The 23,437-nt window shown below is 36.9% G+C and overlaps 1 protein-coding gene across 1 annotated transcript in view; it reads left to right on the top strand.

The window, feature by feature from the left end:
• The window catches only part of LEMD3 (LEM domain containing 3), a 57,146-nt gene extending 34,511 nt beyond the window's left edge, over window positions 1-22,635 (top strand). The window contains exons 5-14 of the mRNA XM_014963324.1: window positions 2,263-2,330; window positions 4,127-4,206; window positions 4,287-4,435; window positions 6,161-6,262; window positions 7,289-7,391; window positions 7,624-7,802; window positions 15,072-15,153; window positions 19,807-19,912; window positions 20,100-20,178; window positions 20,416-22,635. Of these exons, the coding sequence (XP_014818810.1) occupies window positions 2,263-2,330; window positions 4,127-4,206; window positions 4,287-4,435; window positions 6,161-6,262; window positions 7,289-7,391; window positions 7,624-7,802; window positions 15,072-15,153; window positions 19,807-19,912; window positions 20,100-20,178; window positions 20,416-20,579 (1,112 nt within the window). The 3' untranslated portion in view covers window positions 20,580-22,635. The remainder of the gene's footprint in view (window positions 1-2,262; window positions 2,331-4,126; window positions 4,207-4,286; window positions 4,436-6,160; window positions 6,263-7,288; window positions 7,392-7,623; window positions 7,803-15,071; window positions 15,154-19,806; window positions 19,913-20,099; window positions 20,179-20,415) is intronic.
• The last annotated feature ends 802 nt before the right edge of the window (window positions 22,636-23,437 follow it).

Genomic DNA, 23,437 nt, shown 5'->3' with positions numbered 1-23,437 from the left:
GTAATTCTCATAAGATTGAAATCCAGAAGGAATGCCGAAACTTACTTTTAAGAATTAGTTGTTTATAATCTGGTCTCCTGCTTGTATGTTTTGTTTGTTTTCTTTTCTGTGTATCAACCTTACCCTTTCTATTCTTTCGTATTTATTTCATATATGGGTTTTCTTAGTTATCTAGATAATTAAAAATCAAACAAAAGCTCCTAAGCAGAAGAGTCTCATCCCCCTGCTCTCACAAGCTGTTTTGCTCGGTCAAATTGTGACTAATATGCTTTTTCTGTATTAGAAAGACCCCAGGAAGACTTCAGGTCTTGCCGAACAATGAAAAAAAGCTTAAATGGATGAATACCTATCAGACTTGCTCATGTCACTCAACTTAATACCTGCTTGAGTGTCTACATGTCGTTTCTACAGAGTTACATTTTACTTTTCTTGTGTTTATTCCATCAGTTCTAGATTTTAAAACAGTATGTTTACACCAGAGACTATATGATACATAGTTACCCCAAGTCTGCTAATCTTGAAACGTGAAATCACTGATGATTACACATGTGAATTTACAAGTTGTAGAATTTATGCTGCACAAAAAGAATGCCTAAATTCCATATACGAATAGCCCATAACTCCAGTTCTGGTGCTGACTTCTAAATTCAGAGTGTGTTTTGATAAAGGTGGTGTCACTTTTCACCTGTAGTTCTCTGTGATTTTGCTGTTATAGGCACTTTGAAAGTCTGAGATGTTGCATGTTAATTACCAGGTCCATCATTTTTTAAAGTAGTGTATTTTCTGTTCAGTACTTGTTTGAAAATACTCACACGCACACAGGCATAGCTCCAGCAGCTCTTCTAAGCCAGACAGCATATGAGCACTCTTAAAAACAGTGTTCCTATTTCTCTATAACCCAACAGTAAGAGAAGAGCATACCTGTTGTGCTGATGTGCTTGCAAGGCTGAATTTACTTAAATCTGTTGAAGTGTATTGAACAAAACTTTGCTTTAGCAGTCTGAGAAGGATTTTTGCTTAATAGAAGCACTTATTTCTTTGGAACTCCCTACTGTTAATGAGACATGAAGATGCTTCTCTGTAACTTGCTAGCGTTTCCTAATTTTTGTTCAGATTGCCTCAAATGTTCCGGTTTGTGTAGGGAATTAATACTTGAAGTTGCTCCATATAAAGGGTATTCCAGTGTGGAGTAATTTCAACTTTAAATACTTTGTAAGAGTGTTTTGGATATGCATGAGTATCTTAAACTTCCATAGCCTTGCTATGGCTTTGGGAATAGTACAGCCTGGCACAGATTCAGGAAGGTATGGCAGGCACAACCCTGAGCCAGTGAAAGACTGAATGTGTTGTTTCCTATTTTATTGTTTTGGCATAGTAAAATCATAGTTACAGACACTAAGATTTTTTTTTTTTAATTTTTTGGTTTTTTTAAAGAAAGATCAGGAAAAAAGAGATTTGCAGCTCTCTGATAGTTCTTCAGAAATGATGACCCAGTGATAGATAAAACTGGTATTAGGCATTTTAATTTTCTGTGTGTCTTTGTTCTGGTATGACTGTTGCTACATATTTTTTTGCATGAATCGAGTACCTTCAGTTTAGCAAAGAAATCAGGAAGATGATGGCAAGTGGCTGTGAGGACTGGCTGTGCATGTAATACTTTATTTCCTGACAGCTACTGCATACTTTCCAAAAGCATTAGGAGGATGGTAAACCCACCAGTTTCAGGCCATACTGGGATTTTTGTGTATGTTCAGGAAGGAGATGAGCTATTGTGACAACTTGAACCAATCTAGAATATAGTAACTTCATAGTGCCTGAAGTATTGTTATGGATGTGTTGCAAATGGACCTAACCTGATCTGTATAATAGATAATACGTGTTTCAGAGTAAATGGAAATTACTTGGAGTTGAATCAGGGTAGAGCAACTGTTTCATGGTAACATCCTTTTGATAGTTCTTCATACTAACTTTTCTTCTACTTTCAGTGTAAATACCAAAATACACTTTCTGAGCAATGAAATTGTATTGATATGACTTGTATATATTATTAGCTGTGAAAATCTTCATTTTTTAAAAAAATTCTTTGAAGGATAAATTTGTCCAGAGACTTTTCCATATTTTTAGTGGAACTTGTGGGAATTATTGAGCTACTGCTAATTGTGCAGATTGTGTTAACCGTAAGCTTGTGTTTAGGTGGTGATTTTTATTTTATATAATGCAGTAATAAGTAGATCAAAATTAACAAAAGTTTAATTTTACCAGGGGAACATGAATGTGGCAGCTCTACTCAAAGAAATCTTACCGTCCAGGAGGCAGCTGCATATTTAAAAGTAAGCAAATAAGATATTTTTCATTGGTTCTGTATAAGATTTGTATGTTACCGTTTGTAAGGCCTAGTGTCATATCTACTGTATTGACTAAAATTTGACTTAGTAATGAATGTTATTTGGAACTGTTTGGAATTTACTTCTTCAACATGTGCTACTTGAGATTTTCCTTTGGGCACGTAGCAAGGTTTTAAGGGAGAGGAAAGGTAAAAGAAACTGGCTTAATTGCTATAAAAGTATAGATAGTCTTACTTCAATTGCGTGCAGGTTTTTTTTACAACACTAGGGCCTAACTTGAATTGATGGAGGTAGTTGACCAACATGAAAATCATAAATTTATTAAATTCAAATCTGTAGAATCTTCTCCAGAAATCACTGTGTTATGTTTGAGGCTTCATAGAGAAGTCTTTACTTTCTTTGGGAGGAGAGGCCGAACGGGTGGATCTGTGCAGTGGGCCTGACAGCAGCAGCTGTATGGAGACACCATTCATTGATGCTTTAAATAGAAATGGTCAAAAAAGACCTTTTTGTTAATTTGATAGGTAGGCAGTATTATGAAATCCCACTCTCTGCTGTCATTCTCCTGCCTAGCTCCCCAAATAAAAGATGACTCTTGCCTTGTCTTGACAGCTGTAGGGTTTATTTTAGCCCACGTTGGTGTACCCTTCAGTGGAAAACTACTTGAAGGTTTTAAAAGGCTGAGAGTATGAGATTTATTTGATTGGATTGGGAGGAGTTAAGCTGATATGACTTAATATACAGATGTATAGAAATTTTATATCTTGGCAAATGTTTACCTAGTAGACAAAAAGGGGCAATATTAAGAGCGTCCTGAAGAAGCTGCTAACACTGGTTTATGGTTTGGCAATGATATTCTGTATTTGTTAAAACCAATGTGTTGTGGGAAGCCATTGGAAAAAATTCAGTTGATGCCAGATAACTAATGGTCTTACCTATATTGTGCTGAAACAATCACAGTTGTTGTCATAACAACTGTTTTAGCTCTAATTAGAAGCTCAGATTTCATGTTTCACTTTGTACAAAGTCATGTAACCCTACAGTTCCTCATTTTGGGAGTAAAAATATAACTCCTTTGCAGCATCTCAGTATTCAGTGATAAAACTTTGTTTTACTCTCAAAGTGAAAATAAAACAGTTAATTTTTTTTCTTAAGGGTTTATCTTATCTTTTAATTCTAGGCCAGTTACAGTATGTGAGCTTGAAAGGAAAGATGGAGATAATATTTTTGAGAGTATAATTTCAAATACAGCAGTAACTTCCATCTTTGCTTTTCTTTTTCTGCAAAAGAACATGCTAGGTGAACTATGGAGACAGCCTCAGCTCAGACAGCAGTGAATGTTCTCCTGTGATAGTTGATACCAACTAATTTATTTTTTTATAGTCAGTTTCTGTATAGTAATATCAATTCTTGAACTGCAAACACTGGACTAATTGCAAAATAGGAGTTAAAATTCATTTACTCTTGAAGTAGATTTTCAACGAACGCCGCCTAGTGGCTGAATGCTTTTTTGTTGCTGTAGGTTAGCATTGTTAATAAAACAGTGGATGTGGCTTGTCATTTCAAACAGTCCTTACTTTGAGGAATGCTAGTAAGTCTGATAGCTGCTTATAGCACGTATAGATTCACTTTGTGTAGTGAACATGTATGCAAAATCTGAAGAATCAAGAGCAAAACCACATAGTTTTGGCAGCTAATCTGTGCAGTGTCTGAATTTTATTGTGGCATGATAACTTTCTGGTTATTAAAGAAATTACTCATTAATATTTGTCTTTTGACAGAATTTAGATCCAGAATATGAAAGTGTACTTAACACAGCATTAGAATGGATCTTGAATAGTGGGGAAGATGTTGGCATAAAGTAAGTGCTCTTTATTTCTTAACTTATTTTCTTCTACCAGAATGTATCCTTTTACATAAATACTTTATATTTTGGAATAGGTGTCTCACCAATGACCCTAATGAGATGGATGTCACTAATGTGACGGATGTGAAGTATCTGGAATCCACTAGTCCAAAGATGTCTTTCAGGTGTCGTTTTCGCCGTGCATTTGTTAATGTAACTCACAGATTATCAATATTGCTTTTGGGTAAGTTAATAAAAAGTCTTTTTTTATAACTTTACGTTTATGTAAGTGCACAGGGAAAAGTAAACAGCTTGTTTAGAGAGTTTTTATTTAACCATAAAACTTGGGAGTTACTATCAGGTATCTTGGTTACAATGAAATTTGCTTCCTACTTCTGTTGCACCACTGTATTTTCACATTGGTTGCTGTCATCTGCTGCTGTAGCCAGTTGAACATATTCATTCTTTGGGAACACTTTTTACCTGCTGAAGCAATACCTTCTGGCTTCCTTAAAAATTCCGGGTTGAACTGATTTGAAAAAGCAAAATGCTCAGTAAAAAGACATAATAGCCTTAATTTTTAGGATTTTTCACTGTTGTTTAAGGGACTTTGGAAACATAACTACAGAAAAGATACCCAACGTGGTTGTCACCAAAAAAATATTATGTTTTACAACATAGTCTTAGAGGTATCTAATCCTTCAGTAAGACTAATTCATTTAGTCTTTGATAGTTCTGTAGTTAAGTTTCAAAATCTTTCAAGTTTGTTTCTTTCTTTACTGAAAACTGTGAAGCATAAAAATATGGTACAGCTGAGTGCAGACACTTCATTCCTTTCCATGTGGCTGGTTAGAAATATTGAAGGTGCAGAGTTCATCTCATGCATCTGTTGAATATTTAATAAATTGTTTGTCCCCATATCTTAAAAATCTCATGCTTATGAGCAGAAGACTTGAGACCTTGTCACCAGCCTTTTGATGAACCAAGGGATTCAAAGGCAATCTGTCCCAGGTTGCTGTCTTTCTGATAATGTTTAGGAGGGTTGAATTGGGATGCGGAGATGAAGCTCAGTATCCAAGTCAACCACTGGTCTCATCAGTCATGCTGAGCAAATTGCTGTCTCAACTTTCTCATCTGTAATTAAGGTTAATATGAAGGACCTTTTCAAAAACAAACCATTGCATAAGTGTTAGATGTATTGTCATTTAACTAACACCCATTTTGGTGTCCCTCAGTCTCTTTGATGTATTAATCAACATTTCCTTGCCAACACTGTAATGAGTAACAAACTATGTAACTATAATTTGGGTATGTGTGGTTTGTTTTATTTTTTTTTTTCCTGTTACGGGATCACGGGTATATGTGGTGCCCTCAGCCTGAGACAGAAGAAAAAATAGGATTTTTATTTTCAGCTTATGCTGCTGACCTTCATAACTCGATTGTCCTTTTTGGGAATAACCTTTAAGTAATAGAAGAAGAGCATGCAGTACTTCGTTGCAAGAAATGCAAATCTGTAGCTGAACTGAAGTAGTGCAAGTTAATTGGTTTTTACCAGTATATCTAAAACATGTGAGTTGTCTGTGAATTAGTGAATATTGTGCATTTTTAAAATTTATTGTGTTTTGAATTTTCAGATTATGTGACTCTTCAATTTTTGCAATATAATTGGTTGAGTATTTTTCTTCCCAAATGGGTAAAATTTCAAACCACAATCATGGGATATGAGGCTATTGTTGAAACAATGAAATGATTTTCTAAAGCTTACTGCTTTTCAATGTTTTAAGAGTTTGTGTTGCTGTGTTAGTAAAATATAAAATATTGACAGTGAGTACAATGTATTTCACTAGCTTTGAGATTTGAAGTACTTCAAAATGTTAGCTAGTTCAATTAACTTCTGAAGTACGTGCTGTAAACTTTAAGTAACTAATGTTCTAATACTGTTTAAAGAGTATTACATTTATTAATGCAGGTATAGCAGTGGTCTGGGGAGTCTTGTACTACATGAAATACCGTTGGGCAAAAGAGGAAGAAGAAACGAGGCAGATGTATGATATGGTGGTAAAAATCATAGGTATGGCTTCTTGAGTTGCATATGATGTATGTGTATCAGCTGTGTATAGCCTTTCAAAGTACTGGCATTAATTCAGTTATGTTTTCTGCCTATTTAGTTGTCAGTCATCATGCTGTTAGATTTCCTGGTCAAAAGAGTTCTTGGTTCATGTTCTTTTTTTAATTATTTTTTTTAATCGTTTTAATAGTAATCTTTACACCTAATAAAAGCTTTTGGTATAAAGATTGTAATTTGTCAATTACATCAACATAGGTATAGTAAATTCCCATTGATTCAGTGGTGGTTTATATTAATATTGAAAACAAATACAAATGTTTGAATAGAAGTACGGTGACGCGTTGCTTTCTGTATCTGGTTTTTCAGCTTTCTTTAGCCAAAATATCCACTCCTAAAATGTGTGTTTGCTCTCAATTGCATCCTTAATGGCTTTTCATAGAAAAAGCAGCTTTTTAATGAGTCACTTTGAGGAGAGATTATGTTACTAAAATAGAATCCATAATTGAGTTCTGACATTCTGCCTTTCCACTTGAAGCCACAATGTTTTCAGTAGTTTGTGTTTGTAGTTTTTAAGCTGTTTTGAGCTGCATTTTTACTTATTTTGTCTTATTACATTCATCTGTGGCAAGCATCTTAAATACAGAGATGGTAGACAAATTGGAGTTTTATCCCTGTTTTTACCCCTTTCCTACTTTTTTGTTTGCAAATCAACTTTTATTGGGATGGGGAAAGCACTTTATTTTGAAAGGTCTTTGCTAACAGTTAAAAGTACCAATCAAGAGTAACTGCAGGAACTAGTTTTGTTTATTCCAAAGTTATTCAGGGTACTTGGAGGGTACCGTGTGTGCACAGTTTTCATGATTTGCCTTCGGCATGGTTAGGAGGAAAAATGCTTCAAAATGCCAAAACCACCTTAACTACTGAAATTGGGAGGGGTCTTCAGAATAGCTGTTTATTGTCAGAATTGATATTTTTTCATAATGTTTGCATGAACTGCATAGTTACCAGCTTTTCTTGTGTTGTCCTCAGATGTTCTAAGAAGTCACAGCGAGGCATGTTCTGAAAATAAAGACTTGCAGCCGTACATGCCTATTTCACATGTGCGTGATTCTCTAATACCACCTCAGGACAGGTATGTTCTCACTAGAAGTGCTGAATTTTCTTACGTGTAAGTAAGAAAAAATAGTGAAAATAAATTGGTCAATTAACTAAATTAACTTCAGTAGGTTGCATAGTGTAATGTTTTGGAGATTTTTATTGACGCAGGTCCGGGGGAAAAAATATTGAATTTCTCTTACATGCTGGATGTCGGCTATGCCAGTTTTTATAATGCTAACTTTATAATTCTTGCTTCAACTTTTAAGGAAGAAAATGGGGAAAGTCTGGAGTAGAGCAGTTGACTTTCTTGCAGCCAACGAATCTAGAGTTCGCACAGAGACACGAAGAATAGGTGGTGCCGAGTTATTGGTTTGGAAATGGATGCAACCTTCTGCAGCATGTGACAAAATTTTAGTAATACCATCGAAAGTGTGGCAAGGCCAAGGTATTGAAGTTTAGTTATATCTTGCGAATATAATTGTTTTGATTTCTGCATCTAACTTCTAAATGGTATTTTGTTTCTTGAGCATGAAAGTCTTGTTTTCTCTCACATCTTTAAGTATTGTTATGAACTCTCAGTGCTATTTCTCGGTCATCTTGTTGTATAGACTTACTTTTTCTGTGCATTCAGCATCTGCCTTTTTTTCAAGCAAAATGAGCTGTTCTGTTATAGCTACTGCAGAAATGCAGCAGACAGCACGTAGGCAAAATGAGTTGCTTGTTCTTCTTCATGAATTTAAAAAAAACCTCTTCAGTTGGTCAAGTCCTGACATGCCTTATGCTTACTGGCATTGGTTGTATCTGACAGCAGGTAAATTGGAGCTTGTTGACTGAGTTTCCTGCTGCTAAGTTATCGGTTGGGTACCTAAGGACAGAGTTTGGAGGAAAAGATGTTTGTTTATTTTGAAAGGGAAACTGCTGGCACAAAAAACTCCTCAGTCAGCAGAACATAGATTTTGAGCATCTACTAGTAATGCTTCCTTTCTGTCATAAATGTTTCTCTACATGGCACATTTGTATTTCAAGCTCTATGGTGCATCAAGGCATTTGCATTAATAGAGGAGGCTGTTGTCATACATGGATTTTGCAGTGGTCTGTCACTTTTACACTTTGTCATGGAGCCGACTGGCAAGAATTCAATGAGCTTGCAGTTGTCTGTCTGCAGTGGTCATCTTTTCCTAGTTCTTTTTCTTTCTCCTTTCTTCATGTTAAGCTTCAGGTTTTGGGGTGGTTTTTGGGTTTTTTGGTCAATGAAAAATTGAAGCTATAAGACTTGAATTTGGGTGGAAATAAAAAAGAATTGTTTCGGTCAATGTCTGAGTGTGAAGGTAAATTTTTAAAGTGAAATACTAATTGCCAATTGCTTAAATGTTGCAACTCTTTTAAGAGTCTGTCTTGCCTTATGTTCTTCTGTAATGCTGTATTATCTCTCTAGTGGGACTGAAATAAATCCTGTGCAGAATCCTGGTTTATTTTGATGGTGAGGGAGGAGGGAGTGGTTGCTTCTCCAGTTTTTAGTTCAACTTTTTATATTGGATGTTATCAGGGTTGTATTGTGCATTACTTCTATGGCATTGAACTAGACTCTGAAAAAAGCCTGGTTAAAAATCAGACAGACTTTCTGCCCTTCCTGGCCCCGCTTCAACAAAATAAAAATTCCCACTGGCAAGCAACTGCACTCTCATCTATGTTCTTCTGGAATACGCTAATTTTGGTCTTAGTTTAACTAATGCAAGTAGTAATAGGCTTTCTTCTTCTGATTTTTACTGGTATACATTTTTATTTGCAAGAAATAATGTTTTTATTGTTTCCTATAAAAGAGGGTACAGTTTTAAACTAGCTCCTTCCAATGTGATTATTTCCTTTCCAAGGACAGACAGAAAGAGCTTCTTTGTGGCCTGGAACATTTACGCTGTAGCAAGCTTGGTCACCCAAGTAAAAGCACTGCTAACATTCTGGTTTTGTCCCAGGCCACTTGCATATTTTCATAAGTTCTATGTATGCCTTCAGCCCTCGGGTCTTAAATTTCTCTTTTCTGTATGTTCAAAGCAAACCCAAACAATTCTGTCTGTCAACATGAAAAGCCAAATGTTTTGAGACATTTGTAGATACTTGGTATGTTACCTGATGAGGGTCTTAAAAGTCTTGGGGACATATTTCTTGCTTCTCTATGCAAAACATTATGTTGGGATCTCATTATATACTTCTCTGAATTATGCTACTGGTTTTAGCATTATGTTTCTCATTTTAAATCATTCGCTGGAAATGAGGGCTGCTTTGTTTTTTGAAAATACCTTCTGAGTACTACTGCAGGCTTGAGGTTCTGCAGTCACTGTCTTGCAGTAGTGGTGACATGGCATTCTGCTGTGACAAGAGTTGCTTTATTTCAGTTTCTCAAAACTTGGGTGAGTAGGATGTGAATAGTAACATTATTTACAAGAGTTGCAGAGCCTTTTCTTTCCAGGACATTGTCCATTAGGCATGTGCAAGTGTTTCAGGTGCAGAAATGGTCGTTTTTGTCAACAGCTGTCTCGGTTTCATCTCTCTAATACTGTCATGGTTGTTTTTTCAAACACTTAAATTGAACGTAGCTTCTGGAAGTTATGTATATTATAAAGCTGAATCTTCTATGTAGTTTATTGTTCAGTACAGGCTGTGAAACATGACACTCAACTTCTCATTTACTACTAATCTGCTCTCAGTTTTTCTTACCCTGTTTGACTGCAATATAAATCACTCTGTAACATTCTGTCCTGTATTAGAAATGGGACTGGATTTTCCTTCATCTGGAAGACTTCTCAGATTGTGATAGCTCAGGCGCTGCTTTCCTATATGGAATATACATTCAAGACTCAGCAGTAGTTTCCAAAACTTCCTAGAAAGACAGCTAGTGTAGTAGCTACCGTTAGGTACTGTCTGTATTTGAGCATCTGATACCTACTTTATCATATTGTGAATGTGGACAGAATAACTTACTCAGCTGTGGCTTTTAGCTGTATGTTACCTAGAGTATGTACTTAAGACTCTATGCTTTCTATTGAATAGGATATATTAAGATCTATCTTGTTCCAGTTCTTTTAATAGCAGTTTTCCTAGTTTTCTTGTTATGTTTGTAGTTCAGCAAAGATCTTTGAAGAACTGAAATTTCTCTAACAGAAGGGAGTGGAAATGGGAGAGGCTGGAATGACGTAGGTCATTTGGGCTCTCTATATTTTGGTAGTCAGCAGGCAAAGGCAACTTCGACATGCAAAGGCTCTTTCTATTTTGCATTTTTCTTTTTCATATGGCTCTTGGAAATAGTTCCATTAAGTCTCATACTTTTTGCACAGTTGTTTTTCCTGATGTTAGGCATTCTATATGCATGTGCCGCTTTCTTAATATTTTGAAGTATAAATAAACTGGAATTAAATTAGTCCTCCAGTTTTAACGTTTCAATATAGAAGTTCATGAATGGAAATGCTTGTCAATACTGCTAGGTTCTGAACAAACCCAGTACATGTAAAATCAGAACGAATTCTTAATTTTGAATCTTGTGAATAAATTTGAAAATCAGGTTTTTTTCAACCTTCTGAGATCTGGTAGTGCTCTGTAGCAGAGCCTAATCCCTAGAGTATGTGCAACTGAAAAAGAAGGCCTCTTGGCCTGTCAGTATGTACAAGGATATTGGTAGATGGCATGCATTCTAAATATGGGACCTGTACCATCCATGACAATCTAGGTTCTACTGTCTGTTAGCATCTAGACTTCAAGCATCACACTGGCATTTTGTCCAGTTCTTCAGGATGCAGCCTGTGTTTTGACAGACAGTTTGGGATGATTTTTTTTATTTTGACAAGATCAGAATAGTCTGGTGTACTTCCATTGAAATATTATCTACTGGATACAGTAAATGTATCTGTCAGAAAAAAAAAATGGGTAAAAAAGATGACTGTAGGATGCTGGACAAATATAAGGGATGTATTGGAAACAGTTGACAAAAGAATTTCAATTGAAAAGCAAACTTGTTCATGCCAAAGTGTAATTTAATTAATTCGGGGTGGGGGGTGGGAAGGAGAATTATATTTCTAGTGTGTACAGTTTGATTTTGAAAGAACGGATACTGTTGTCCTGTCATGCCTTTGATAACTGGAGCTCTAAAGAAAAGTAGGTAGGCAGAACTCCAATGTAGCTAAGCTAACAGCAATAGCTAAAGTTCCTTGACGGCTCTGGAGATGAGATAAAGAGGTTCTCTGAAGTACCGCATCTAGGGTGATATTTCATCCTGCGGCATGGAAGATAACCTGTTACCTTGTGTGAATGACACCCCTTCTCCCCAGCTTGTGAGAATATAATCCTTTCTCCATGTTAAAAAAAAAAAAAAAGCTCTTCTTAACGATTGGAAGAAACCTGTGGATTTTATGCTTGTTGTAAAATGTTGTATCCATTCCATGCTGGTCTTCATAGCAGTATTTTGATTTCACTATCTTTCCTATTTACTTTCCTATTTTCTTCAGAAACACGTTTACCTGTATTTGATGCAAGTCTTCAACTTTATCAGGTGCATCAACACAACATATCTTTAGATGTGGCTTTGTCTTATAACACATGGTGGTGATACTGGGGAATCCCTTTAGCAATAATGCAGTAGTAATTCAAGAGGTAAGGAAAGCTGTACTACAATTTCTTAGATGTTCATTTTGAAGTCTGTGCAAGAGCCACTTCTTTCATCATTGACATTTTCTAGTTGAGGTGGTTGAAAGCGTGTGCTTTTAGCTGCTACTGTTCTTGGAATCTAGAATGATACAGGCATATTCAGTTTAAGGTAATAAACCAAAGTACATTATGAAGGAAATAACAAGGTGGCTTCCTTTTCTTGAAGGTGTTCACTAGGGGGAATTCATGAAAGTCCTAAAAATGTTTTTGTCAGTAACTTAGTGCACAAAGTTGTGCTTCTGCTTTCATATTTCATCTCTACCTTTTCATCCTCATCTTACAAGCCTTACTGTTGAGACCTATTTAGGAAAAGAAATGGCATATGAGGTGCTTAGTTAATTATGGTGTAGCTTAGACTGTTGTCCTGCAGGAATGTCTACTTATGCCCTTACTGTGAGGAGAATATTTTGTATGTACCACACGAGTGTAAATTTTCAAATAATCAGTACTGTGATCTGAATAGGGTTGTCACTTAAACTTGCTCTTTTGGGAGGAGGGAAAGAATTAATTGTTACAGATGTGTGATGAAGTTTGAGACTTCTGTTAACTAAGCTGTTTTGAATTTTGCTGTATAGAGACAGCATTATTTTTAACTTGCCTCAACCATCCCTAGCCTCCCTTTTTGGTCTCACTTCTGGTATATATTTTAATGCTTATTCCTGTGCTAGTGTTAATTTTGTGGCTTACTGGTTTCTGTGGCCATTTTTTTTCCTTATACATAAAAAGCTCCATCTAAGTTGCAAAACTTTCTTTTAATTTACCATGGCTTTGAAATGTTTTTGAGGAAGAAGCAGAATTCATCTTTATTTTCATATGCTGCACTGCCCTGGGGACATTTACTCTACTAGTATGATGCCACATGAAGTTAGTAGCAGATTAGTTTTATGCTGGTGATGTGCTCTGGCTGAAGTAATCCCTTCAAGCAGCTGAATTTTTTCAATCAAAAGAACATCAAGATAATTAGAAATTGGAGCAGGCAAAGCTTGTGTTTTTTTTATAGGTATCTACACTAAATCATTAATTCCCCATTTAGTTACTTTTGCATAGCTTAATGGTGTAGCTGCTGCCTTAAGCAACAGTATGGGGTTTTTTTTGAGTTCATAAGTAGCTTGCAGAAATGTTGATCATCTGGGCCTAGGGTCTCTGCAAATAACCTCACCATTTTTTATCCTTGGATTAAGACCATGTGCTGAATAAACCTAGGTATTAACAATCGGCACATAATTTCCTCAACCCCACGCCTTTTCAGGTCCAGGTCCATGACTAGGCCACCCCAGATCACCTTCTCCAGTATGGTGTGGTGCCCCAGTGTACAATATGCTGGTGACATTTCACCCCCTCCCTTGATCTGCTGGAGCCAACCTACATGAGTAAGGTAAGTCCATTTATTTTTCAATGTTGCTTAGTTCTGTAAAGTTTTTATTGTGTACCCTATGTATAACTTTTAATCAAGGGCAAAAAACTTTACAAAACCATGTGCTATTGAAAAAGGACTTGTCCTTAAACTATAGGCAGCTCAGAGATAGATGCAGTGTCACCAGCATATTTGGAAATCTATTCCCAAGACAAAACAGACAACTGTTACGGGTGTTGGTGACTTGGACTCTGTGTGTCTATATTCTAATAAGAGCACTTTAAGTTATTTGGGGAAATTGTGGTAGGTTCCATATTGGATTTGGAGGCCACATTTTCTAAGTTCTAGTTGGTAATTTTTTTTTCTCTGAAATTTATGTAAGGAGCAAGTTTGTCTATCCTGTATCTGCAGGCAGTGAATTTTCTCTTGGTTAGTGCTTGTCTTTCACATGCAGTGTCTTCTACGTGACCGACTTTCTTCTGCGTGACAGCATTTTTGTTTTGGTGACATACAGAAGAGCAGCAGTGTTAATGTATTTTGGATATACTTGCAAGATTTTGTTTTAAAAGGTCAGCAGTAAGAAGCACAGACCTGTAGTATCATCTTGCCAAAACTGAGACTTGTAACACTTGGAATGTAACATCTTGAACCCGTCAAACTTTTCCAAAGTAGGGATTGCAAAGGAAAAACATTAGCATCAGATTGGAACATCATTTTGTCTTGTTGAGATTTTTAAGCTTATATTTAAACTCTTGAATCTACTTATCTCAAGTCTTCAAAATAAAACTTCCTTCAAGCCTTAGAAGTTGTTTTACCAGGTTATTCCCTTCCATTTCTGTTGTTGCTTTGTTGGTCCTTCTCAAGGCATGGAACTACCTTATCTGAATCTGAATGGCTCCTTTATTCCTTTTCTCATGGTGCAGTCTTCTGTTTCAACTCCCACAAGTGGAGCTTCTGAACTTTAGAGAAGTTAATATTTATTTTAGAACTTCAGAATGTATTTCATGGGATTGTTCAGCTTTGAAAGGGTTACTCTGTTATCTGTGTTATCTTCTGGTGTGTTTCACTTCAGATTTTTGCAAGCTTCTGGTCCTGTGTGTAGAACATTAAGGGTTACAAAAGCCTCCATCCTTGTAGAGTGTTCTTTGGCAGTTGTTACTGCAATACAGATGCAATACAACATCCATCTATGCGTCTCCCTATTTCTTGGTCAGATGGGCAGTAAATTGCCCCCAAAGTGGAAGAAATGAAAATTCATCAGGCAGTTAAACCTGAATGGTTAACCTGCAGCTCTAAAAATTTGCTCCAGATGTTAAGAATATCTGTCTTTTCATGAAGATGTAATGCAAATACTTTCTCTTCAACTATGTGGTATTTTTTTCAAGTATCCTGAATTCTTTCCATGTACTTTGGCCTGGATGTAAGAGAGTGCATTGTCTTTTTAAATGTAGAAGTTGTAAATCTGAAAAATTACGTTAAGTTTGATACGTTTTCTTCAGTGCAGTAGAAGACTCTGGGGAACTTAATTTCCTTGAAGCTTTTTCACATGTGAAGGAAAATATTCTTTTGAGTAAAGCCAGAAAGGAATTAATGTATAAAATTGACACTTGTTAAATAGATGCTGTTATGCCTGTCAATAAATGCTATTAAATTTATTTTTCTTTGTAGCATTTCATCTAGATAGAAGAAATTCACCACCAAACAGCTTGACGCCATGTCTAAAGATTCGCAATATGTTTGATCCAGTTGTGTAAGTAAAGTCAGTTACCCATCTGTATTTCTGTATTCTTTCCTCTGAGAGGGGTTTGGTAGAAGTGAGTAAACATGAACACCTTAAAAGAAACAAATAGGTTGTTAAAAAAAAATAATTAACTAAATAAATGTTCCTCTTTAACATCTCTGAGAAGTCATAAATAATCTTACTGGAAGTCTTCTGGCCTTCATTGTCTTGCTTTGTATCTTCGTGTCACTTCTTGAAGTGTGTGGCATTTAGTCAAACTGCTCAGAGCAATGTCTGGTCTTTCTCCATTCATTAATTTTGCAAACATTCAATTACATCAGCTGACAGGGGAGGCTCATGTAGCCTAACAGACTGTAAGTTTCTGAAGTATTGTTAAGTATTCTGTAGTATTTAGACTGTCCTAGAGTTTGCACAGTTTGTATTTAAAAGGCTGAATTTAAAGAAGTTACTATCTTATGGTAGTGTGGGTGCCTAGTTTTGAAGCAAATGGATTTTTTGTAATGGGAAGGGTTTAAAAAAGTGCAGAGTATGCTCAGATGTAATTCTAAAGTGTGTGCCATGTATCAATAAGTAACAAACCTTGTTTCACATGCCAAGAGTTAAGAACAATTTTTTTTGTAGCCTTTTAAAGCTTTACCCACTGTCTTGTTAGTATCCCTGCTGGCTGTGGACTAGATCATGTAAGGAGTTGGGGATTAACACATAGGTTATGCCAGGTAATCCTTTCTCATCTTTGAAGCCTGGTTTTTCCAGTGCAAAGAGATGCTGGGATTCCAATAACTCCTCTGAAGTAATTTATTCCGCTCATGTGATTATATAAGGGAAAAATGAAGATGCTGTGCTGTCTTACAGAGTAAAAGTGATATGCTAATTGGCACTGAAGAATCTGAGCAGTTCAGTGGAAAATAAAAGCTATTGATTAGAATAGGGAGTAACAGGAACTAGGAGAGATCACTGGAGTATGGACACAAGTGATTGTGAAGTTCAGATATATTTCTTCAGCTCTTTCACTTCACTTTCCAGCCACACTTAATTATTCTAGTTCCTTGTCTTATTAATTGTAAAGCTGTTAGCTAATTTAGCTGAGGAGAGTGTTTTCTGTAGCATAGAGAAGTAGCCTAAAACCTGTTTTGCTCGGTGGCTTTAAGATGTAATGACCATCATGAGTAGAGACCCCAACTATCGCTTCTTTCATAACTTTCAGGTTCCAGTAGGGTGAGCAAGACTAAAATTTTAGGGATTGTTCTTGAGGCAAAATGATCTTCCTGTAGGAGGGTGAAATAAAAGATGAGAATTTGGGGTGAGATAAAAGTCCTTATTGTCATGTCCTTATTGTCCTTGCTGCAAAGGAGATTTCATGAGGTATATTGGTTAGTCTGAGTAGTACTGAAATAAATGTATTCCTGAAGCTTCACTGTAATATTTATTGGTATGCTGTATTGGTTGCTTTCTTGTTTCAAAATGTCTGCTGTTAATGGAACTAGTAACTGAGATGTAGCCTACCAACCTAACCCGCCTGGATGTAGTCCTGAGTAACATGCTCTAGCTCTAGGCAATCCTGCTTCAGCAGGGGAGTTGGACTAGATGATCTCTATGGTCCCTTCCAACTCTAGAAATTCAGTGAAATTCAGTGAAATTCAGTGAAACAGGAGACAACATCTTTGCTGTAAACTTCAGTATTTTTCAGTACTGATCCACTCTCTGCCCAGCAAGTGCATTTAAAAAAAAATAATAAAAATTTATAGACTAGAGCACTCTTCTGACACCTCTTTTTAGTGTCTGCATCTAGTCAGCTATTTAAACAGTGCAACTTCTAATACACTCACTTTTTTTAGACCTTTTCTTTTGGAAGTTGACCTAACTCCATCACTGGACTGCTGGACTATGGTCCTAGTGGGATACTTCATCCATTCCCATATTGTGTGCCTGAGCCCATTCCTTTTCCATGAGCTGTCTTGCAGAGAGCTGCTGCTTAAGGAAGTACTTTTTATCACATCCTTGGAGTAATCTTCAAAAAAACCCCACCAAAACACTTCCAAAACTCAGTGCAAAACAAGCTATTTTATTCAACCACTTGGGTCAAAAGAGGAAGGAGGTTTATGTTCTTGTCCCAGATCTGGAAGGAATGAATGCCTTCACTGACTTCCTGCAACACAGGATGTACCAGTGATGTGATTAGATTGGCACATAATGTTTTGACATTTGCTATGGGTGCAAGGTATGTTTAACAAAATAAGGTTTTAGATGCTCTTTAAGTTAAGCTATTTTATACTAACAATAAATAGCTAAGTACTTTTCAATAATATCTCAGTAGCTGGTAAAAGCAGCCATCCATAATAGAGGTCTTTTCTCTTGACCTGAGAATCATCTGGGGAATATACCAGTTAATTTGTATTTATCAATGCTAACAGAGTAAATAATCTTCTTTCTACTGCCAAAAGTCATAAAACTTAACTGGACTTTGTGAACCCTCAGACCATAGCAGCAGACCTAAACTTGGGTGTATGTTCTAGGCATTTACTATGTGAGACAAAACCTGTTTTTTAAAATACCAGTCTAGGCATCATTTGGATCATTTGGATCTTTTAATATTTGTGTCTCTACCACTGCGTCAGTAAAAAGAACGGTTCACAAAGCACCGGTAGCGTTTCCTGCAAGACTCACATTGACAGCTACTGGAACATACGTTCCCTTAGTTCCTATACGTTCTGTAAGTTCCTGTGCAACGTGCTGTAGGTAGACCCACTCCGACGGGGGTTGGACTAGAGGATCTCCAGAGGTCCCTTCCAACCCCATATGATTCTATGATACGTGTGCAGGATCAGGGGTGGGCAAGTCATTCCCCTTGGGAGCCTGTTTCATTACAGGAAATACAAGTTATCAAATAACTTGTGATGTTTCACATCCCAGGTCTGGAAAAAAAGCAGACTAGACTGAGAATGCGTTTCTGCTTGATTTGCAAACAGGAAATAAGCACTTGGGAGTCATGCAGTAACTTCAGTGTTTGGGAAAAATACACAGCAGAAAAGACGACTGCATACTCTTAACAATATGATTTTTTTCTTATGGTAGCTGGCTTTCTGCTGGTGACAGCGTGCTTTTCAAGAAAATCTGGACATATGTCCTGGGCTGGGAAGGAATGCACTGAAGTTAAGTTTTCAGAAAATCATAGCCTAGTTCGGGTTGGAGGGGACCTTTAAAGGTCCTGCCTTTTGCAACTCGGAATTACTTTATTTCCCTAACATCCTGAGTACAGCATGTTATTTAGAAAAGACTCTTGTTTACACTGTTAGAGAAGGAGACTTGTATATTCGCTTCATTTTGAGCTATCCAGTAAAAAGAAAACACTCTTTTTTCTTCCAGCCTGAGTAGGATGCATCTTCTAAGTTTTGCAGGGTTTTAAATTGTAGGTGTTTTCCACTGGGAAGTCTTTTCTAGTAGGACCTTCCTTTGGATCTTCTTTGCACCCTGTGTCCCTCTCCCACTTTTGTTTGCTTGTTTATATGTGATTGTGATCTGCCTGCGTAAGGGGCATCATCTGGAAAGTCTGATCCTTTAACCAGTCAAGGTCAAATGACAGAAACTAATCTGACATTCCATGTTGCCAGAGTCCCTCAAGTGTTGTGTTAGTGTCCTGCTCGACAGATTTAAGTAACACTCTAATTAACTTCCATATGTACAGTCCATGCCCTGCTATCTTTTTTTCATTAATAAGGAGGAAGGTAAACCAAATATTTGAGGAATTTTGGCCTTACGTAAAAAAAACCTCTTTAAAACTACCCAAAGCTCTTGATAGTATTATTGAAAGAGTAAGTTCATTGTTTTTTGTGTAAAGACTATTCAGGCAGGCTTAAAGGTGTATTAAGGCTTTTGAAATAGTTTTCCCTCTCCTTAGACTTATTTTATTATGACCAGATAGTTCTTGCAGTACCTTCACAAAATTACATAGACTTCTGTCCTCTCTAATGATGTACCTAAAGATTGATTAGTATTTACAATAAAATATTTCTTCTGAAAAGCCCTCAAAATTGGAATTTGATTTTAATAACTTCTATTTCTGGGTCTAGATTGGCATGTTCTGTCATTACCCTATAGGCTGAATGCAATTTGATGCTTTGTTTGGGATAGTGAATAGCAATGTCAGTGATGAACAGTATCTGAATAGCTAAAAAGCTTCTTCGGCCTGCTGAAGCCCTGCATGTAGTGTTGCTTCTGTGACTGCTGGTAGAGGTGATGCATAAAGGCCTCTGTCCCTTTATGCTGTTGTCTTCTCCTGCTCTTCTTCCACTGCAGTAGGAACAGCCAAGGAGTGGCCTTCTCCTTGGAACAACGGCTAGCCCCTCCGAGCAGGTGTTGGGAGATGAGTTTATGACTGCTTGCAGTTTCAGACAGGAAGGTGATGACAGGTTGCTGGAAGGGGAGGACACACACCCTCAAATACAGATTATTCCTTTTGAGTCTTAAGGTTGAATTTTCTGAAATGGATCATAGGAACCCAGTTTACTGAATATTCAATAGCTAAAGTACTAAATCTGTCCCAAAGGCATTTAACAGAAAATGATGTCAAGTTACAGAGAAACCAAACTCAGTGGGGAGGGATGAGATTGTTGTGAATGTTTTCAAAAATGATGTGCTTAATTAAATCTTTCATTGTTTGCATAGGGAAATAGGTGATCATTGGCATCTAGCAATTCAAGAAGCAATCTTGGAAAAATGCAGTGATAATGATGGAATTGTTCATATTGCTGTTGACAAAAATTCACGTGAGGTGAGTGTCTTTCCAGTAACATCTTAATGCCTTTATCTTTGTTGGACTAAAAAAAAAAAAAAAAAAAAAAAAAAAAAAAAAAAAAAAAAAAAAAAAAAAAAAAAAAAAAAAAAAAAAAAAAAAAAAAAAAAAAAAAAAAAAAAAAATAAAAAAATAAAAAAAACCAAACCTCTCCTTCTTAATGCAGGGTTGTGTATATGTCAAGTGTCTCTCTCCGGAGTACGCTGGAAAGGCCTTCAAGGCATTACACGGCTCTTGGTTTGATGGTAAGGAACAGGGGTTTATAACAAAACATGGGTAGAAATGGCAGAAGATGGGTGCAGTTGGAGTTCTTTTAAGTGGTTGAAATGTTTTGTATCTAAAGTATTGAGCTTTAACAAAAACTGGATCACCTGGTAAGCTAATTTCAGTGTAATGACATGTTTGTGTGTATTATGTCCTGAAGCAAAACGTAATAATGCTGAAGTAGAAGATTTCTCTTTTCCTCTTTCTTTGCCTCATAGGAAAGCTGGTAACGGTAAAATACCTGCGACTAGATCGGTATCATCATCGTTTTCCCCAGGCTCTTACTTGTAACACTCCACTGAAGCCATCAAACAAACACATGAACTCTATGTCACATCTGCGTCTTCGGACAGGCACAACTAATTCTCAGGGAAGTTCCTGAGAAGACTTTGTACAACTGCTAGGACTGTTACTTGCAACAGGAATTTTTCCTGTTTGGCTGCCGTCTTCCTTTTTTAGTGCTTTTTGTATGTAATACTTTAATGAATTAAATAAAAGTTTGAACGTTCCAGAAATCTTGTTTCCAAAGGGACTTAGCAATGAGGCAGTAATACTGAGCTGACAAAAAAGAAGAAAAGAAATTGCTTCAGGAAGTTTTCCGGGCCTGTAGTAAACCAATGCATTTAAGTTTTGCATGAGGAATACCGAATCATTATACATTTGCAGATGTGGTGACTGTATTTTTGCACCAAGAAGTGTTTTTGATAATACAAAAGCATGGAGAAAAGAAGACTTCCTGTACTTCCATAGTTTCCTGTGAAATAATCTTGTGGGTATTTTGTAACAACCAACCTACAGTTCCTGATGGTGAATAAGTTAAAAAAGAAAAAAAATAATTTCTTTTTCAGTCAATATTAGTTTTTTTGTTGCTGTATAAGCATCTTTTTCTGCAGCTAGGGTATGGGGAAGGTTAATCTGGCATTAGTGGTTGCATATAAGCGCGAGGGAAAACGAACTGAATGTGGATGTACTGGATTTTGTATATAAATGTAAATGCTGGTGGTGGCAAAAACAGTTGTGTTCTGTGAGGATGTCTGCATTGAAGCAGTGAATAAGCTTCCTATTTTATTCAAAACCTAATGTTTTATATGGTTTTGGCTGTACCACGACAAGAGGCCAAATACCTTAAAGTGTTAGATACAGGTTAAATATCTTTTATAAGTTTTATATTAAAATACCTGACTCTGATTTTATGTGAAAGGTCTGATACCAATTGTAATGAATTCAAATTTGTGAGCAATAAAGAAGCAATTGGCAGATACTGAAAAAATATTTTGTGAAAAGCTGTATTTATTATTACAATTGCCAGGGCTGTGACAAAATACCATTGGGATTTAGTGACTTTCCCAATACACTGTATCTTGTTTTAATGAAGCAGTTACCTGTTAAAATTTGAAAAGGTACATACTTCCTTGCAACAATTTTGGCTGATGTGAACGAGGAGTAAAACTGACAGTAAACCTTGCCGATTCCAAGCTTTTAAATTTACTAACATTTACCTAGAAGTACAAAATTGTTGCTGAGAAGCTTAGTTGCAAATCTAAGATTATTGGCTTTACTAATCCCCACTCCTACAACAATTTTACCTTATTATCCAGCTAAATATCCTGTCAGAGGTGAGACTGGAAGCATACCAGTCCCACAAACTTTACTGAAACTCACTTTACTTTGTAGATATGATGGATTTGCAGCATGAACTTGCACAAATAATGCACGTTTTTCTTATGGTTAAGTAAACATGATGCACACTATTCTGCAACAGAAAATCCTATTGTGCCTTACCTTTGTGCTTTTGTGGGCACCATGTTTATTATTGGAGAGTTTGTTAACCGAAAAATTTTAAATCCTCAGTTTTATGTCTCAGATGCTAATGAATGAGTATATATAATATATAATCAGCCATGCAGAATTCTACTTACCAAGGACAAGTACATATTTTTGATGGGTAAGTGGATTGTGCCAGGTCTGGTAGATTTTGATGAGTTTTGCTATATACATATATGTATATGTATAATATACATGTATATGTATTATATATATGTATATAAACTAATTTTGTTGTACTTGATGTGCATCATAGTGATTTGTTAACCTGACCTTAGTGACCCCATCTTGTGACCTGTTGCAAGAGTGAATGTAAAAATAGTTGTGGCATTTCAAAAGGTCGCCTTGATGCAAACGCATCTATCTTGCTTCTAAAATATATTTCTTGTAAACACTGTACATTTTATTATTGTAATATGTACTATTAAGCAGCTTATTTTACCTTAAACTGTTAAGTTGACCAATATCCCTTCCTGCAAGACAGATGGGAATATGTATAATACCTGAACATTTGAGAGAAATCAGATGTTTGTTGTAATTTGTCGCCCTGTCCTGTAAAAACAAACAAGAAAAACCAAAACAAACTCGAATTAAAGGTTTATTAGGGGTTTTTATATGTGTCTCACCTTCCAGATATTTGGATGTCTCTCTGACTTGAATACTCTTCTCGTCATGGGGGTAAGGGGGGAGATTAATTCATGGTAGCCACCTAACTTTTAATGTTGGTTGGGGTTTGAAGGTGTGACTGTGAGCTGTGAAATGTACAACTGAGCTTCACTTAGATGGACTTTGCCCGGACTTGGTCCAGAGGGAGCACAGAGGCCTTACCTTCACCTCAGCCTCCAGGGGAGGAGAAGTCCTACCCTTGTGTGTTCAGCTTATTTCTTGTACTTGGAGGTGAAATCCCTGTGAGGACTTTCCCTGATACAGGCTTTTTTTCCCCTTGCCCTTGCGTTTGTGCTCTATGCTCTTTTAAAATTGTTTTAGTGACGATTTGTATTGAAGGGTTGCAGGGCATGCCAGCCCACCGTTTGCATGTATTCACCCAGCTCCCTTCCAGCTCTTCCCGGGGGGAGGAGGGAAAATTTCACTTCAATTCTGTTGTCGTCACGTTTTGGTTTTTGTTTTGGTTTTTTTAAGATCCACGAGGTGGGCATTAACAGCTGCCTTAATTCTGCTGCCGGTGATCAAGTTCGGTGGGTCGCTCGGGCTCTGGCAGCCACCGCCGGGCTGACAGCCCCGGGCCGCGCAGGTGGGCCGGGGCCCCTAGGGAGGGTGAGCCCGGGGCTCTCCCCCGCTGGAAAATCGTTTTAAAAACGCCGAGGAGCCGCTCCCTGTCAATTACAGGGCTGCGGTGGCGGGACGGGACGGGCTCCCGGCCCTCCCTGCCGGTTGCCCGGGCGCAGGCCGCCCGCC

Source organism: Calidris pugnax, unplaced genomic scaffold (genome assembly GCF_001431845.1).
Source record: "Calidris pugnax isolate Ruff unplaced genomic scaffold, ASM143184v1 scaffold44, whole genome shotgun sequence".
Classification (NCBI taxonomy): domain Eukaryota; kingdom Metazoa; phylum Chordata; class Aves; order Charadriiformes; family Scolopacidae; genus Calidris; species Calidris pugnax.
Note: the sequence above shows the minus strand (reverse complement) of the source record. Positions and strands in the feature narration are given on the sequence as shown.